Source organism: Myotis myotis, unplaced genomic scaffold, assembly GCF_014108235.1.
Source record: "Myotis myotis isolate mMyoMyo1 unplaced genomic scaffold, mMyoMyo1.p scaffold_m19_p_13, whole genome shotgun sequence".
NCBI classification, from domain to species: domain Eukaryota; kingdom Metazoa; phylum Chordata; class Mammalia; order Chiroptera; family Vespertilionidae; genus Myotis; species Myotis myotis.
In genome coordinates this window covers 54759872-54777629 of record NW_023416317.1, presented here as the reverse complement: position 1 = coordinate 54777629, position 17758 = coordinate 54759872, and the positions used below count along the sequence as shown (strand labels likewise).

The 17758-nt window shown below is 53.7% G+C and overlaps 1 protein-coding gene across 2 annotated transcripts in view; it reads right to left on the bottom strand.

The window, feature by feature from the left end:
• Positions 1 to 17758, bottom strand: part of CNTN4 (contactin 4) — a 398511-nt gene that overhangs the window by 183043 nt on the left and 197710 nt on the right. For both annotated transcript variants that reach the window (XM_036333343.1, XM_036333344.1), the window contains exon 3: positions 4618 to 4754. In XM_036333343.1, coding sequence (XP_036189236.1) covers positions 4618 to 4672 — 55 coding nt within the window. In that variant the 5' untranslated portion in view covers positions 4673 to 4754. The remainder of the gene's footprint in view (positions 1 to 4617; positions 4755 to 17758) is intronic.

The window sequence follows — 17758 nt, the reverse complement described above, 5'->3', positions numbered from 1 at the left end:
GCACCAAACCGCATTCTCAGGGCGTCCCGTGCTGACCCCTGGCGGGCCCTCACCTACGGGTTAAATGAGTGACAGCCGCCCTTCGCTGCTGGTTACGTCCCGGACACTGTGCTAAGCACGGAGAATACAGACGCCAGCCCAATCCCTGCGAACCCAGGAAGGCAGGCATACCTCAGCCTGCCCAGATGGCACAAAAAGCAACCCCGGGCGTAAGGAGACAGCTCGACCCGCGGCTGCTACGTGGATGCATGGTCTCTCCGTCTCCCGTGGAGCCCACGCTCTCGCCCAGCTCTGCCGAGTCTCAGGGGGCGCCTCGGGGCGGAAGGGGGGGTCTGTGATGCCTGGGCTGGTCCCGCCGCACCAGCCTCCAGCGCGAGGGGCAGCAGGGGTCCCACATTTCAACAGAGAACTGTCACACAGCGGAGATGGCAGGCACCGAAGGCCTGGGTGTTCCGCTGTCTGTTTGCCTCCACTTTTCCTAATTGGTTTCGTTCGACAGAGCCCAAGCTTCCCTTCTAGATGCAGCACGTCCTCCGCTCATCAGCGAGGGGGTGTTTACAGCGAGGACACGGCGCGGCCCAGCGCAGCTCACGAGGCCGTTACCGCCTCTGCTTCCCGGAGCCCTCGGTGGAGCGTTTGTTTCCAAGGCTGCTGGTCTGTAAGGCCGCTCCATGGCCGTGCCCCGGGGGTGTCCATGGCTGCCTGCTTCTCCAGTTACCTCGACGTCTTCATCACCGACTAAGTAAGACCTCCCCGCCGCGAGCCGCGCGCAAAGACTGAAATTGAGATTCACCAAGAGTCCTGCCTTTGCCGTTTGATGTTTTCTGGGTATTTTCTCCCCATTCTTTCCCTGAATTTTTATCACCCAAGTCGCTGCTGCTTTTGTGATCTGGCCATTGGCTGCCTCCTTGCGAAGTCCTCTTTGCGCTCCGGCTCCGCAGCAGCAGAGGAAGCGGGAGTCCGTCCTGGGTTCCGAGGCGGGAGTGGGAGCCCGCGGCGGGGGTGGGGGCCCGCGGCGGGGGTGGGGGCCCATGGTGGAGGTGGGGGCCCGTGGTGGAGGTGGGGGCCCGCGGCGGGGGTGGGGGCCCGCGGCGGGGGTGGGGGCCGTGCCAGTTTCTCGGAGGAGACACGTGAGGCCGGAGGTGGGTGGACTGCGCTTCGCAGAGGCTGCATGGAAGCAGCCCGCACTCAGCTCTCTCTGGGACGTGATTGAATACGTGTTCCTCGTGCAAGAACAGAGGCGGCTCTGCGTTTAATACCCGCCGAGAAGGGAAAATTATTTGAATGCTGTGCTTATTCTTCGGAACAAACATGAGGATCCCGGGAACGGAAACACTGCGCCTGGCTGGGCTGTGGGGCCAGGCCTGGGGTGTCCCGTCTTGGCGTCCTCCCGCCTGGGGTTGCGGTGCTACGAAGAGGGGGGCGGTGGGGCTGGTCCCCAGCATCGCTGGAGGTCCTGAGGAGGCGGAACGACTGTGCTCACCGGATTCTGTTATCAAAACCAGAGTGTGGGCGCGGGCGCTGTGCCCGTGTGTGTCCGCTGACCCTGGGACGGGCCAGAGCCAGGCGGCCCACCTCGGTCTCACTGATGGGCCTTCTGGCCTGAAAGCCATGATTTCTGTGAGAATGTTCCGCTCTGTTTCATTTGTGTATTCTGTTCCTTAGATTCCACAGGTACGTGAGATCGTAGGCTGTTTGTCTTTCTCTGACTGACTGACGGCACTCGGCATAATACCCTCCTGGGCCACCCATGCTGTTGCAAATGGTAAGATGCCCTTCTTTGCGGCCGGCCAGCACTCCATGTGAGGATGTCCCACAGCTTTTTATCCACTCACTGCCCGATGGGCACGCGGGCTGCTCCCAGAGCGTGGCTACTGTAGATAATGCTGTGATTGCCATGGGGGGGGGGGGGGCATGTTCCTCCCGTTCCTGATTTCTTCAGATAAAAACTCAGAAGTGGGACCACTGGGTCATAACAGAGTTCTGTTTTTAACCCCATGAGGACCCTTCATTCTGTTTTCCATGAAAGCTACACCAGTTTGTAAAGCACAGCAGAGGGAATACGCCAACAATATTGTAATAACGAGGTAGGGTGCCAGCTGGGTACTAGGCTTATTAAGGGGTCACTTCATTGTATATAAAATGCCTAATCACTATGTTGTATATCTGAAATTAATATAACATGAAGTGCCAACTGTAGTTAAAAAATAAAAATATAGTAAATAAAGAAAAGAATGTTCCTCTCATTCGTTAGCTTCCATGTAGAGTTTGTGATCCCTGGTTCAAATTGATTCAGAAGAAGAATAAAGTCTCTATTTTCAATTATTGTCTGAGACTGCGTCTAGCATTTGTCAAAAGGGAAGATCCTTCCATCCTACCGTGAACCGCTAATGACGGCCCTGAAATCACCAGCAGGCTGTTCACGGAGGAGCTGGCTTAGACACTGGGATCTTTGATCTTATTTAAGAAAAAGCGTATGTGAGACCCGCTAATTATGGTAAACATGGTAGATACACACATTTCCCTCATAAAAATCTCACCAAGACATGGATGCCGGAGGAAGTACAGACAAGGAAAATGATGAGGGTAGAGAAATATGTTCAGAATTCAGAGTGTCCAGCGCTATGTAAATGAGTAGAATCAAGACAAATAGCAAGAAAACAAAAACATTAATTACAGCTTGCCTCTACCTAAGTGAAGGAAGCATATGGGAAGAGAATATTAATGCCATGCAAAGCAGTTCCCACACAAAATACTCATCGAAACAATCAATAAACAGATTCCCCACCAAAAGCTAAGAGAGTGAGGTAGACACAGGTGCGCTTCTTCGGTGGGAACCTCGCATTTTTCACGGCACCAGTGAGGGGAGGAGCGGCGCCCCTGACTTCCTGCCCTTCAACGTCTGGCTACCTATTCACTCAGCACAGTGGGTTCAATCAACATGCTGCTGTAATCAAATGCTGAGAAATGGATTCCCCAGGCTGTGCTTTGAGGAGTGGTTACCCCAGAGTCCTGAGGAGGGGGAGCGGATCGTCTCAGTTGAGATCCAATGTGGGGAGGGCCAAGGTGCATGTGAACCCGAAGAGCAGGTGGAGCCCAGCGCCGGGGCTCACCGCTGGGAAGACGTGGGTTCTGACCAGAGGATGAGAATTAACTTCTCTAAAAGAGGTGGCTACGTGCCCAGACATCCAGGATCGGGAGGTCAATGCAGGCCAGAAGTTCAGGATCTGAAGGCCGGGTATGACAAGGAGGGGAAGGAGAGTTTACATGTAACAACTTGGGAAGCATGAACACCACCATGTTGAGAATGAATGTGCAACTGTGCACTGTACGGTCAGGTAACCAGACAGCTACAACGTCCTATCACATGACGGTCAAAACTCTGGGCTCTGGAGTTCGTCTATCCAGTTTACATCGTCTTAGTTCTCCCACCGACAGGACTGGTGATCTTGGCGGAGTTTCTTAGTCCTTCACGCTTCAGTAAAACGACTGATAGTAACATCCTAACAGTAAAGACAAATAGTCCTAGGGCTCCGAGACAATGACATGCGATGAGGTTCACCGAGGGCTTAGTGTGAGGGATCCACGCATGCCGGGACGGCCACGAGTACCCCGGACTGTGCAATCATTGTGAAGCATTCGCTTCACGAAGCTGCCAGTCGACGCGGCACAGAACCGAGCTCACGGAGCGGGAAGAGGGCGGTGGCTGTCTGTCTCCTCAGGGTCACACCCCCAGTTCCTGTCAGGGAGCCAGTTCCTTGCAGGGTAGGTACTCAGTGACACTGTCGGAGTGAAGGCATGAATCAGGGTGATGGTGACCCCAAAGTCCCTTTTAGTTTATGTTGAAGATGCAAATGGGCTGCAGGTATCCCGCTGGACTTGGCATTCTGAATTCCAAAGCAGGTCAACCAAACACCTTCCCCAAAGCCCAGGAGAGAGGCCCACAGGCCGCAACCCATCGCCAGCCCTCCGCCTTGCAGGACGCACACCCCATCAACGCTGGAACCACGGCGCCCCCTGGTGGTCTCACACCTTCCGGAATCTGAGAAAGCCACCGCCAACAGCATGTGAGAACTCTGGAAAGCCCTGTCTAGTAGTGGACCGTGAGTACAGGGTAAGACCTGCTGCCTTACGCTCTCAGGCTCCTGCTCGCCTATACGTGCGTTGAAATGAAAAAGAGAGGGTGGGAACCCAGCCATGGAGTGGTGGCAATGAAGATACGGGAAGAGCTCCCAGACCCACATCCGCCCACACACACCAACCAGTGGCCGGCAATACCCTGGACTGTGACATCGGTTTCCTTACCCAGCTCAGCTCTCTGCATTGAGCCCTGGGATGAGCAGAAATAACAACTTTCAAACTGAACAACGGTTCAAATGACTCTAAAAGGACCAGGTAGACGGCGAAACAGCAACGCCCGGCCTTGCCTACACCACCATGAAAAGAGCCACTAAAAGCCCATCAGCAAAGGGCCTTCGACGGCGGCAGCCCAGGCTCTCCCGGCCCCGCGCACGCTCCAGATCCAATCACTGCCATCTGAAGCAGCGGCCCGCGTTTGAATTAGTGTGAAATACACTGGCGCTTTTTAAATCAGAAAGTTTAAAAATGACACGCTACCTGCAAGGCACAACGTGAATGATTGCAGGACCAGCAGTTCCCATGGCAACCTCATCTTCAGTTTCCGAGGTCAAAGGAGTTTTGAGTCCAAGTGAATAGAATGGCTGCTTCTTTTTAAGTTTCGTTCAACCTTTGATCTGCGGGAAAGAGGAGACATGGCAATGAGATGCAGGAATACTTCTTGTGGTCTCTGCAACGGATGCTGACGTGCATGCAAATAAAATGCACTTGTGCAAACGTGCTATGAGAGAAGACAGAAGCCTGTCACATCATACACAGGGGGCAGTGTCTCTCCTTTTCTGTTCTGCCGAACACGATGCAGGTGGCAACCCGAGACCACGCGTCCCCAGGAAGACAAGAGCGACTTCTGGTTAGATGTAAACCAACCTAAAAGCAGGGGACCGACTATTTTTTTTAATGTGTTTTTATTGATTTCAGAGAGAAGAAAGGAGAGGGAGAGAGAGAAACATCAATGATGAGAGAGAATCATTGATCCGCTGCCTCCTGCAGGCCCCCTACTGGGGATTGAGCCCAGAACCCGGGCATGTGCCCTGACAAGGAATTGAACCGTGACTTCTTGGTTCATAGGTCCATGCTTACCCACTGAGCCACACCGGCTGGGCTCAAAATATCTTATGAACACTGTGTGAAACAAACAAAGCCCAGTGTCCTCAGGTGCCGAGGGTTTTCGACAGGGCCTCAGGTAAACAGGACTCACTGCCTTTGTGCCCTCCACCCACCCCTCCCCCATCTACATCCTTCATGTGTAGGGAGCACCTCTTGCTCGTCGGACACTTGGGGAGGCCCTAGACCGGCTCTGTCCTCAAGGGCCTCATCGTCTGATGCATAACACAGGTGTGCTCTACGCCACTACGGAGGAAGGAGGGGACTTTCTGGCTGGGACACGTCATAGAGATGAGCTCCCAGGGGCTGAGGAGCAGGTGCCTCTTATTCATCAGTGAACCAGAGAGACCAGAAATCCAGGGACCCAAGCCTGGAGCTCTCCGTACAACGGTGGCTGGTGGCTGTTCGCTGGTTGCGGGTCCTGGCTGGGCACACACCCCGTCTCCCTTTCACCGGGGTTTCATGGGAAATCTCATGATTCAGTGAATGGAACCCCCCTGAAGACCCCCAAACCCACCAAATGCTGGATCTCGCTGTTTCTTACGTGGGCCCCGTGTGTTAATGTTGATAGTGAAACTGGACAACCAATGGGTCTGGGCTGCCTGCCACCATTTGAGCCAATTATGCAGAGACAGGGTCGAATCGTATGAACCTTTATTCCAGTACAGCCAGGAGCCTGGGAGAGCAGCAGGTCATCCACAGAATCTGCTCCACCCCCAACTATAAGCCAGCTCCTTATATGGGGTAGAAGGACAAAGATTACACGGGGAAGCAGGGATTACAGGCATGGGGAAGTAGGCAATGTGGGCTGGGGCGGGACTCCATTGCTTGGGCAACCAGGTTGTTAATCTTCGCATGATAACAGAAAGTTCTTGAATGAGAATGGACCGCATTCTAAGATTGACTCCTAGGTCCAGAGGTCTTACAACTGCCAGCCAGGTTAGAATGTCCTTTCTTTAACCAACACAAGGCAATCATGGTTAGCAGAGCGTCTATATATATAAAAGCCTAATATGCAAAGTGTCCCCTTGGGAATTCAACCAACCAGGAGTTTGATTGCACGCTATGATGTGTGCTGACCACCCGGGGGCAGTGCAGAATGAAGGAAGGCCCTGGCGGGCAGCCAGCAGGCAGGGAAGGGAGGCCCTGGCCAGCAGCTGCTAGGGACCCTACTTGTGCATGAATTTCGTGCACTGGGCCTCTAGTCATTAATATTTCCCATAACCATAGCTAGTCCTCAATATTCTATTTTTGCCCCCAACAATAGTGGCCTGGGGCTCCCTGTCTCACCCCCACAGAGGATGCGCTGTGAGTGAGCACAGGCTCCCGGGGAAACATGGACCCACGCAAGCTCATCCATCTAGGGCAGTGGTCGGCAAACTGCGACTCAGCAAACTGTGGCTCCCAAGCCACATGCGGCTCTTTGGCCCCTTAAGTGTGGCTCTTCCACAAAATACCAACTTCTGCGCATGGGCCACGAAGTTTCAATGGCACTGTACATGCATGCCCGCCAGGGCCTTCACGTGGTATGGGGTGAGGCCACAACATTAGTAACAAAGAAACAGAATTTCCGGAGGATGAGGCCCAGAAATCAGGATTTTAAAAAGATTCCCAGGTGATTCTAATGTGCAGCCAAGGTTGAGAACCACTGATCGAGGGCTCTATGCTGATCTGTGGGGCGTGGTTGCCGGGAAGCCTGTATGTTAACTGGGAAGCCAACAGGAAGAGAACCATTCGTAGAGGGCGGGCCTCGAGCCTTCAGATAGCTCAGCGTTGAGAAAGCCGAGGCACCTGTGCTGGAAGGGACAGGCCTCTGGGAGCGGCTGCAGGCCTGGGGGCGAGGGTCTCTAACTGAGGATGTCCCCACCTCTCCTGACACAGGTGGCAACGAGGCCTTTCACAGGGACAGGATGTGCTGATCAATGAAATCTATTAACGCCTTCAGCCGATGATCAGGGTATCATCATTATCTTGTGAGGGAAATGTCATCCCAGACCCCGGGATGGATCTACACTGATAAGTCGTTTCGTGAAGCAATTAAAAGGAGCTCGGAGAGGGGCCCGACTCCACAATGAAGATGTAATCGGTGACGCGACGTGCGCTCTGCTGGGAGCGGGAGATTTTCCAGGAGGAAGGAATCCCAGAACCCTCGCCTTTATTTACCCGCAGGCGGGGAGGCTCCCTTCCCGGGGAGAGGGGTGGGGTCCTGACGGTCATCAGTCTCGCAGCTGCGGGAAGCAGAGCAGCGGGCGCTCTGAAGGGAGGAAGATCCATGGGTCCCGTGTGGGCTTGTGGGCAGGACGCCAAGGTTCCCAATTTCGGTTTTCCTGCCAGAGCCAGAGGGAAGCGGCGGATGCGCCCAGAGTTATGGCCGTCGGGATCTCCCGGCCGCCCGCAGCCTGGCTCGGGCCCCAGCCGAAGGCGGAGGAGCGGAAGGTACTGTGCTCAGCACTAATTTGGAGGCCGAGCCCAGGAGTGAGACCCGTAAATCCTGGGAGGCGGCCGCAGGGTGGGCAGGAGATGGATGGCCGAGAGCTTCAGTCTAGCTCCCCACACTGCTCCCCGGAGCAAATCCTGCAGCCTCCAGCCTTCACAGGATGCTGACCCCAACCGTCCCGCTCAAGGCCCCCGTGCCGGGTTTCAGACAAGCGTGGCCCCCACCCCTCCCCGCCATTCCCCCTTAAACACTTGGTTTCCTGAACCTGCGTCAGGGTCTGAACCTGGAATTGTGGGTTTCAGCATGCCGCTAGGGAAAAACCCTGCTGGCACTCAAGTAGCTCTAATCCAGTCCCATAAATAAGTGGGTGCACTTCCTATGTATGCGGCAGGAGGGGTGTCGGAATCTGGGGGTGCAGAGGGAACAGAGCTCACTGCTCACCTGGTGGGAGGGCCTGCCATACCTGTCCTTGCCCCCAGGGCAGGGCATGCAGTGAGCTTGGTGAGCACAGATACTAAGCACACACAGGGCACCACCTGCTGAGCCTGTGGGTGGGGCAGGCCAGGGGCGGACAGTTGGAGCTGAGCCTTAAAGGATAAGTGAGAGAGAGGACAGCACACAGGCACGAAGCTGGGAACTTTGAGGATTCAGTTGCCACCACACAGATGATGAAGAGCCACGTCGGCCCTGCCACACCCACGCCCTGGCCCTGGGCCTCCCACTCCGGCCACCTGGCTCGTCTGTGAAATAACGGGCTGATGCCCACCTGCCAGGCTCATCGCAGGTTCGGTGAGAATGCACAGGTGCCATGGGCAGGGGGCCTTGGTCAGGATGGAACAGCACAGCCTCGGTCGGGGCCGGGTCCACACCAGCCTTGGGTGTTGGTTCAAGAGCTTGGACTTGAGCCCAGCCAACCTGTCTCAGTGGTTGCACATCGGACCTATGAACCAGGAGGTCATGGTTCAATTTCCCAGTCAGGGCACATGCCTGGGTTGCAAGCTTATTCCCCAGTAGGCGGCGTGCAAGAAGCAGCTAATCAATGATTCTCTCTCCTCACTGATGTTTCTCTCTCTCCATCCCTCTCCCTTCCTCTCTGAAATCAATAAAAAAAAGACGGAGAACTTGGACTTGAGTCTGATTGTTGGGAGGCGGGTGGGAATGACTCACTGTGGGCAGGACCCCGGGCGCAGTGGATTTCCCCACGTGGGACCTGCTTTAAATGCAATCCCCGGATGCACAGAGTAGGCGCCTGCCCCCTTTGCTCTCTCCTCGGTCCACAGGTTACTGACACCTCATTACCAAGCGCGCTCGCATTAGGAACCCGGCTTTCAGGGGCTCATGGCAGCGGGACTGAGCGGAGAGCTCTGGACCAGGTCACGGCACCGTGTTCTTTCATCCTCGTTTGGCCACAAGTTCTCTGGCATTGAAAAAGGGGCTGAGTTTTTGTCAATATGTTTGTGCATCAGCAGATTGGGGGCGATGTGTGCTGCGAAGGTCAAATGATACAAGTTTTGAAAGTAAATATTAATTATTATTATTGTTAGGACTCGCATTCAAGCCCCCCCTCCCTTCCCCACCCCCCGCCCCCCCGTAGATTTCAGACTTGATGCAAGGAGGGAATCTTTGCTTTGTGCGCTGAAATGCAATAGGTGCATGGAGTGTGCTTGGGACAGGGCAGGCAGTCAATAAATAGTTAACACAAAGATGAAAGGGTGCCATCGACGGCCATCTTCCGTGGACCTACCCGTGGGCTTTTCCATTTGTTTTTTTATTTAAACTTCCTGGCGACCCCCAAGTCGGGCACCACTGTCATCTATAAAATCAGAGCCTGGGAATAGACTGGGAGAGGCGACGGAGCTTGGTCAAGGTCAAGCATCTAGAAATCAGTAGAGCCAGCATTCAAGTCGATGTCTTTAAACTTCTGGCACTGGGCTCCCTTCCCCACGACACTGTTATGGGCTGTTGAGTCGGCTCCAACTCCTGGCGACCCAATAAATGAGCGATGTCCTCCGTGTCCCATCCTCACAGCTCAGCTCAGCTCCTTTTATGGAGTCTGTCCGTCCATGTTGGTCTTGCTCTTGTCCTGCTGCCTCCTATGGTTCCAGCATCATCGTCTTTTCGAAAGAGCCCGCCTCCCGGGATGCGCCTGAAGTCGGACAGCGTCAGTGTTGTCATTTCTGCCTCCAGCGAGGGGTCAGGCTTCCCTGGCTCTAGGCCCCACTTGCATGTCTTCCTGACGGTCCATGGCAGCGGTAGAGCCCTCCTCCAACATGAATCCGTTATTCTCTGTCGGCCTATTCACTGCCCAAGCCTCCCAGCCATACATAGTGATTGGGAACAGGAGGGTGTGGGTGGCCTTGGCCTTGGTCTCTAAGGATCCATCTTTGCTCTTAATGCTCTTTCCTAATTCTGCCACTGCTGCCTTTCCGAGTCTCAACCTTCTCTTTTTTTAAAAAAATATTTTTTTTATTGATTTGAGAGAGGAAGGGAGACGGAAAGAGAGATAGAAACATCGGTGATGAGAGAGGATCATTGATGGGCTGCCTCCTGCACACTGGGGATCAAGCCCGCAACGCAGGCATGTGCCCTGACTGGGAATCGAACCGTGACCTCCTGGTTCATAGGCGGGCGGCTGGATCACTGAGCCCCGCCGGCCGGGCTCCGCCTTCTCTTGATTTCTTGGCTGAGTCTCCACTGGAATAGATGACTGAACCGAGATGAACAAAACCCGTGACCATGTGGCTGTCTTCATGTTTTTTAAAGTTGCATAGTTTTCTGTGCTCATGATTTTGGCAGGAATGTGAACAAAACACTGTGTCTTCTTAAAAATATTTTTATTGATTTATAGAGAGGAAGGAAGAGGGAGCACGAGAGACAGAAACATTGATGAGAGAGAAACATCAATGATCGGCTGCCTCCTGCACGCCCCCTGCTGGGGGCCGAGCCTGCAACCGCAGCATGAGCCCTGAGAGGGACTGGAACTGGTGACAGACCTCTAGAGGACACGTGTCTTTTAAAGTGGGACAAAGTCTGAGGGCGACTCCTCTCTGCTTTCCTGTCCTGCCGGAGGGACGCCGGATGCCAGGGAGCAGAGTGCAGAGTGTTCACCACACAGAGGACCGCACGGGGGCGGAGAGGAGACCCCATCATGAGTTATGCATCCCTGCTGTCCACGCAGGACTTCCCTGTGGTACGCGACTGGGAACATGCTCTCGCCCTCTCAGTGTAAGAACAACGAGAACACCGTTTTCTTGCTGGTTCTCAATAGGGCGCAGCCGTTCTCAGGCTGGAGGTTGAGAAGGGGTCACCCCAGCTCCCTGCCGGTGGGAGGAGTGTGTGTTTTCTTACCCTGCGATGAACTCTTGAGGGGCGCCGTCAGGCGTGGTGGTGGGGAGCTGTGAAGAGAACCGAAAGCCAGAGAGAAACTCCCCCTCCGAAAGCAGCCTGTCAATCATCCTGATGGAGAATGGCATGCCGTCAAACCTCGCTGCTCAGGCCGTCCGCAGACAGGTACTGAGTGCCCATTATTCAAATGGGAAGATGCAGAATTTACATGCAAGGTCAAGGGCTGTGCCCACAAGGGCACGGCAACTCCGCTGGGCAGAGAACACTCCTGACTATTCCAGTTAGTGTCCGTGTCAAGAGCGTGGTGCGGTCAGCCTCTATGTTTACACTGACACCCCTTCCCAGGGTCCCGATGCCCCCCTCCTTCTGTGGAGGGGCCATAAGGGGTCCCCTAGGAATGGTGACAAAACCTGCGTCTCCTGGTTTCTCTCATCGGATTGCTCTCCCCAAGTGGCCGGAAATGGGAACAAAGTGCCAAGAAGAGAAACTCGAAGGGCCCGATGACACGTGTGGAAAAACCGCACCTGCTAACCGAGGGGAAGTCCGGGTGCGGGTGCCCCTTATTGACATCGTCCTTGCTGACTCAGTGGGCCATCGGGGCCCTGTTTCCATCATAAGACCTCGTTACAGAGGACTCTGAGGGATTGTTCAGCTATAGTGGACGATTTTCTTCATTTTTAAAGGCTTCTAGGCAGAATAGTATCTGCCAGGTGTGGCGATTCTAACCAGAAATATGGTTACAGTCGGCAGGAATCCTTTGTAATGAAGAGCCAGCCAGCCCATCCTCCCCCCCGCCCCCAATCTCCAGAGGCTACCTCATACCTTCTGAGACCATACAGCTCTACACACGGGTCCTGAAAAACCAGTCATTAACGTTTCTGAGCATGTGCACCTGCCATCAATTTCTTCCTATACGACCTCCTTCTGCTTTGACGTGGGGCCCCTACACTTTGCTGCTGTGGAGACCGTCTTCGCAGAAGCCACCCCAGCATCCCCGGGGGTATTCCCACAGGCTGCTGGGCTGAGACGCAGCACTGGCCTCCAGGGCCAGGCTGTTTCCTTGATGGGCACATCTCTTCACCAATAAAAGAAGGGGCGGCACCAGACTGTTTCCAAGGACCCTCGGAGGCTGACTGGCGTCCTTGTCTCAGAGGAAGGGTGTGCGTTTGGGAGATGCTGAATTAGTCAGATGCGCATTGTCATGGTGCCCCCACCATCCCCACAGCCCCCTGAGCGCAGGCTCCTGGATGCATCATCTCCACCCACCCACGCTGGGTGAAAGGCACGGCTTGCTTTCTTTTCTTTTTTTTGGTATCTTTTTATTGATTTCAGAGAGGCAGGGAGAGGGAGAGAGAGAAACATCAATGATGAGAGAATCATTGGTTGGCTGCCTCCTGCACGCCCCACACTGGGGATCAAACCCACAACCCAGACGTGTGCCCTGACTGAGAATCGAGCCATGACCTCCTGGTACATAGGTTGATGCTCAACCACTGACCCACACTGGCGGGGCTCAACTCATAATCTTTAAAACAACCCTCTAAGATGGACACAATATTATGTTCATTTGAAGGGTTAAATACATTATCTTTAGTTTGAGCTGATAAGGAATGAGCTCTATTTCCCCTGAAGTTTATGGAGGTGAATTTTATACATACCGACAGGCCTTTTTAGTGTAAAGTGTAATGAGATCTCAGAAATGGATGCAGCCACAGTACCACCGCCACCCTCAGGATGTGAGACGTGTCGTCAGCCCCACAATGAACCCTGACAGTGTGGCCGCAGAGCACACATGTGTGATCACTTTATGGAAATTCCCCCAAACAGGCACGACGCAGGCTTATTAGCATCACACGCAACTGTTGTATGTACCAAATACACAGGTTTTCTCTTGCTTAGCCATTTCTCAGAGACCCCATCCTTTCTGCAGAATGTCACCCGCTGATTGCTGGGAAAACAAGAAGAAATGCCAATCACAGCTGGAGAAGGGAGAGAGTGGGCGCCCCCCTCCTTCCCAGTCCTGATAACCCAATTGACGGGGACCCCCTTTCCTGCTTAGGGCATCCCTGATCTTCTCAAAGGAGCATGTCACGGAGACAGGACGGCCACATTACGGTTTGCAAGGAAAATGAACACGCCTCTGCCTTCCATCTGGTGGCTGAGAACAAGCTGGTTTCAATCCCAGCTCCACCACTTAGCTGGTGACCTTGGGCAGGTCTTTTGACCTCGGTTCGCCTTACTTTCCTGTTCAGCAAAGGGACCGTGATGGGAAGGGGTTGCTGAAAGGCGTGTAAGGCACACTGTGTGTGACTGGGCTCTGCTAGAAGCCGCTGAGCAGGGATGCAGGCGGGGAGCTTGGGAAGGGACAGCGGCTTCAGGAGACAGGTGGCTGCAGGAAGCTCATTGCGCCAAAGGTGGACCCAGGGCCGCCCCCGATTCTGTCCTGAGCATCACAGGAGGCAGGTGGAGAGGATGTGGGAGCGAGGACATGGCTCGGGGATGCCAGTCTCGGTCCCATTTCTGACTGTTGGGAGGGAGACTTTGCAAACCCTGTCGTCTCCCCCGCCGGAGCAGGGGAGGAGGGTTAGCAATGCTGTCACGTCTGTGTCCTGCTGCCCACTGGCGAGCGGCCGCGTGCCAATTCCGCTGAACTCCCCCATAAATCACCGTTAATGAAGCGTGGTGCACATCGAGGCAGCAACAGGCATTTTTTAATCACCTGAACTAAAGAAGAGCTAAAGGTAAGCACAAAACACTCGAATGCCTAATATATTAGGTGTCGGATTTAAAGTGGCAAGAGCGGTACGCCTTGGAGAATCCGCTTGGATGCGTGCAGTGGGGAGTGAAGCCACGAGTCTATTCATCATCACGCGGCTTGCCGAGCGCCCGGGCGGCCAAGGCAGGTATCCGCTGGCCTCCGAGTGGGGATCTACTTCCTCAGAAGCAGAAATGAGGCCGCAGACACAAGTGCACCAGCTATGGACGGCCATGAAAATGCAGGGGCTGGCACCTCTCATAATCTGTCCTTTGCTCACAGAGTGTGACGTGAATTCTAGTCACTGAAGTGACCATGACACAGCAATGAGTGAGAAAACACAGTCTACCTCACGGGGCTGATGTTATCCCACTGGGGAGCCAATCGCATGGACACAGAGGGGCTGGGCAGGAACCACCAGGAACATGCACCAGGGGAGTCCAGGTGTCTGTGGCCTTCGGAAACAGAACACAGCTCACATCTCATTGTTTTAACTGTATCAAGCCAATTCCTTATTTGTTCCAAGACAGTTCTTTTATTAGTATACTAGATGCCCGGTGCACAAAAATTTGTGCACTTGGGGGGGTCCCTCAGCCTGGCATGTGCCCTCTCGCAGTCTAGGACCCCTCTGGGGATGTCCACCTGCTGGCTTAAGCCCGTTCCCCGGGGGATTGGGTCTAAGCTGGCAGTCAGACATCCCTCTGGCAGCCCGGGAGCCCTCGGGGGATGTCCACTTGCCAGCGGGGAGCAGGCCTAAGCTGCAGTCGGACATCCTTAGCGCTGCTGAGGATGTGGGAGAGGCTCCCGCCACCACCGCTGTGCTGGCAGCCGTCAGCTTGGCTTGTGGCTGAGCAGAGCTCCCCTTGTGGTAGCACACTGACCACCAGGGGGCAGCTCCTGCATTGAGCGTCTGTGTCCCCTGGTGGTCAGTGTGTGTCATAGTGACCAGTCATTCCCAGTCGTTTTGCTATTAGGGTCAATTTGCATATTACCTTTTTATTATATAGGATATGTGTGTGTGTGTGTGTGTACACACACACACACACACACACACACACTCTAGAGGCCTGGTGCACGAAATTTGTGCACGGCTAGGGTCCCTCAGCCCGGCAGCCCTAGGGGGATGTCCAACTGACTCCCCGTGGGGAGCAGGCCTAAGCCGGCAGTCGGGCAATCTTAGTGCTGCCGCAGAGGTGGAAGAGGCTCCCACCACCACCGCTGCACTCGCCAGCTGTGAGCCCAGCTTCTGGCTGAGCGGTGCTTCCCCTGTAGGATGCGCACGGCGTTGAGCGTCTGCCCCCTCGTGGTCAGTGTGCATCATAGTGACCGGTTGTTCCACCATTCAGTCGATTTGCATATTAGCCTTTTATTAATAGGATATTGATTTCAGAAAGGAAGGGAGAGGGAGAGAGAGATAGAAACATCAGTGATGAGAGAGAATCATTGATTGGCTGCCTCCTGCATGCCCCCGGGCATAGGCCCTTGACCTGAATCGATCCCAGGACCTTTCATTACGCAGGCTGACACTCTATCCCCTGAGCCAAACTGGCTAGGGCAGATCAGTTCTTTTTGATGCTCCAATGTTTTTGTCTATACACTGGAGCTGTTGCCACCTCTCCTTCGGGAGTTTATGAAGGACACGAGCTAATGCATATAAAACAGTTGGCACCATAAACCAACCTTCACACAGGCTGTCTGATCAGAAGTCTCTCTCACAATCAATAGAGTCTGGGGACATGATGCTGAACCCCAACCGTCTCCCCCACCTGGCTGTATGAAGTGAGGACATAGGGCCTGCAGTCACAGCCCACCATCTGCCCATGGGAAACAGTAGAACTCGTCCATGGGACAGTTTAGAAAAAGTTCCCTATTGCCCTCATCATCGATGAGCCATTATCCATCTAGTTGGTTTAGCCACTGAAATAGGCACATGTGACAACTGAGGTCTTTTTTTAGTGAGGCTGATTCAGGGCAAGTCGGGCACATCGTAGCTGGTTCGGAGAGATCCAGATTTCAGGCCCGGCCTGGAACGCGCAGAACAGATGGCCCTGTCACTCTGGGTGTGAAATGAACACATGCTTGCCATCTCCTTGTAACCGTTCTATTTATGTTCTCACTGAAAATGCCACAGGGCAATCACTTCCAGTTACAAAGTGGCTTCTACCCGAGAAGCTCCAGGGGACGGTGTATCAATCCTCCACCCCGATGAGGGTTGGGTTCCATTACAGTAATTTTTTAGGCAGGGAAACTGAGGCATAAAAGAATACAAGGAGTTTGCAATATTTAGTATATTAAAAAGAATCATGTGTCTTTTGTCTAAAGCTAAGGCTGGGGGAAACAGGCACTTGGCAGCCAGAGACTGAGCCAACTCCCTCGTAACGAAGCGACCAAGGCTGCAGCCTCAGGGGCAGTCAGACTGGCCTCGTGCAGCCTCAGACGTGGTGCCATGAGGGGGGCACGATGTTCTTCTGGAGTCTCTTTGCCAATGATGCCTAGACTCAGTGTAACTGAGAAAACATCTGACAGCTGAGTAACATTCCATAACCTAACTGACCAGTATCTTCAAACAAGTCCAATCGAAGGCAGGGGAAGACTAAGGAAGTGTCAGGGATCACAGGGCAGGGAGGAGAAATGAGTGCTGTTCACGATGCCGGATTGTGGATTAGCTGCTCCCACAGAAAAAGGACTTCGGCAAAAAATTTGCAAGGACAGGAAACAGGCCTTTCTTTTTCTTTGCTGCGGCCTTCCACCAATTTATGAGAAGCCCCTGGCAATTAAACCCCAAGGTTGTTAGCCCCTCTGTTCAAACTGCAGGACAAGATAAGCTACTCTCTAGGCTACATTCTTCATCCCCCTCCTCCCTGCTGTTTTCAGAACTCAGCGATAATTCCCACCAAGGAATCTCTAGTTAGTAGACAGTCCCCTTCCCTCCTCCCCTTCAAACAAGCCTCTTTTGAACGCTTCATAAGTTTTGCTCTAAGCATGTGTTACAGGCTTGGGGAAAATACTAATAAGACACCACCCTAGGACATCTGTCTGACTGCCTCTTGGAAAGCAAACATACTGTAACTTTTCAAGACAACCCCCTCCCCGTATCTGCTCAACTTCAACAGAACTCCCCTCCCTTCATTGTTGCTTAGCAACAACCTCTGCTTAAAAGAGAAAGCTGCCCTTTACCCCCTGCCCTGTATTGACTAGCAATACCCTGGCTCGTTTCTCTCTTGGAAAGTAAAATAAACTTCCTCTCTGCATCGCCTCTTTCAGTTGTGAATTCTTTCACAGACTGAGTCACCGGCCAAACCCTAACAAAACTGGTGACTTTGTGAGAGGTCTGCTCTTTGTTTGATTGCACGGTACCTATGTCAACATCCCAGTTCCGACAGCTGCCTGAAGGTTCTGTGAGATGTGAGCACGGGGAGAGCCATCCTGAAGGGCAGGCGGGAATGCTGGGCCACTTTCCGTCACTTCTCTCTAAGTCTGTAATTATTTCAAAATAAAGCTCATGCTTCAGCCATCATTTCCTAGTCTGAGAATCAGACCTCTTCTTTAAATATGTTTTTATTGATTTTTAGAGAGAAAGAGAGAGGGAGAGAGAAACATTGAATGGCTGCCTCCTGCACGCCCCCTCAGATTGAGCCTGCAACCCAGGCATGTGCCCTGATCGAGAATCGAACCATTGACCTCTTAGTGCAGTGGTCGGCAAACTGCGGCTCGCGAGCCACATGCGGCTCTTTGGCCCCTTGAGTGTGGCTCTTCCACAAAATACCACGTGCGGGCGCGCATGTACAGTGTGATTGAAACTTCGTGGCCCATGCGCAGAAGTCGGTATTTTGTGGAAGAGCCACACTCAAGGGGCCAAAGAGCCGCATGTGGCTCGCGAGCCGCAGTTTGCTGACCACTGTCTTAGTGCATTGGATGGTGCTCAACCACTGAGGCACACCAGCTGGGCGAGAATCAGACTTAAAAAATTACGTTTGTTT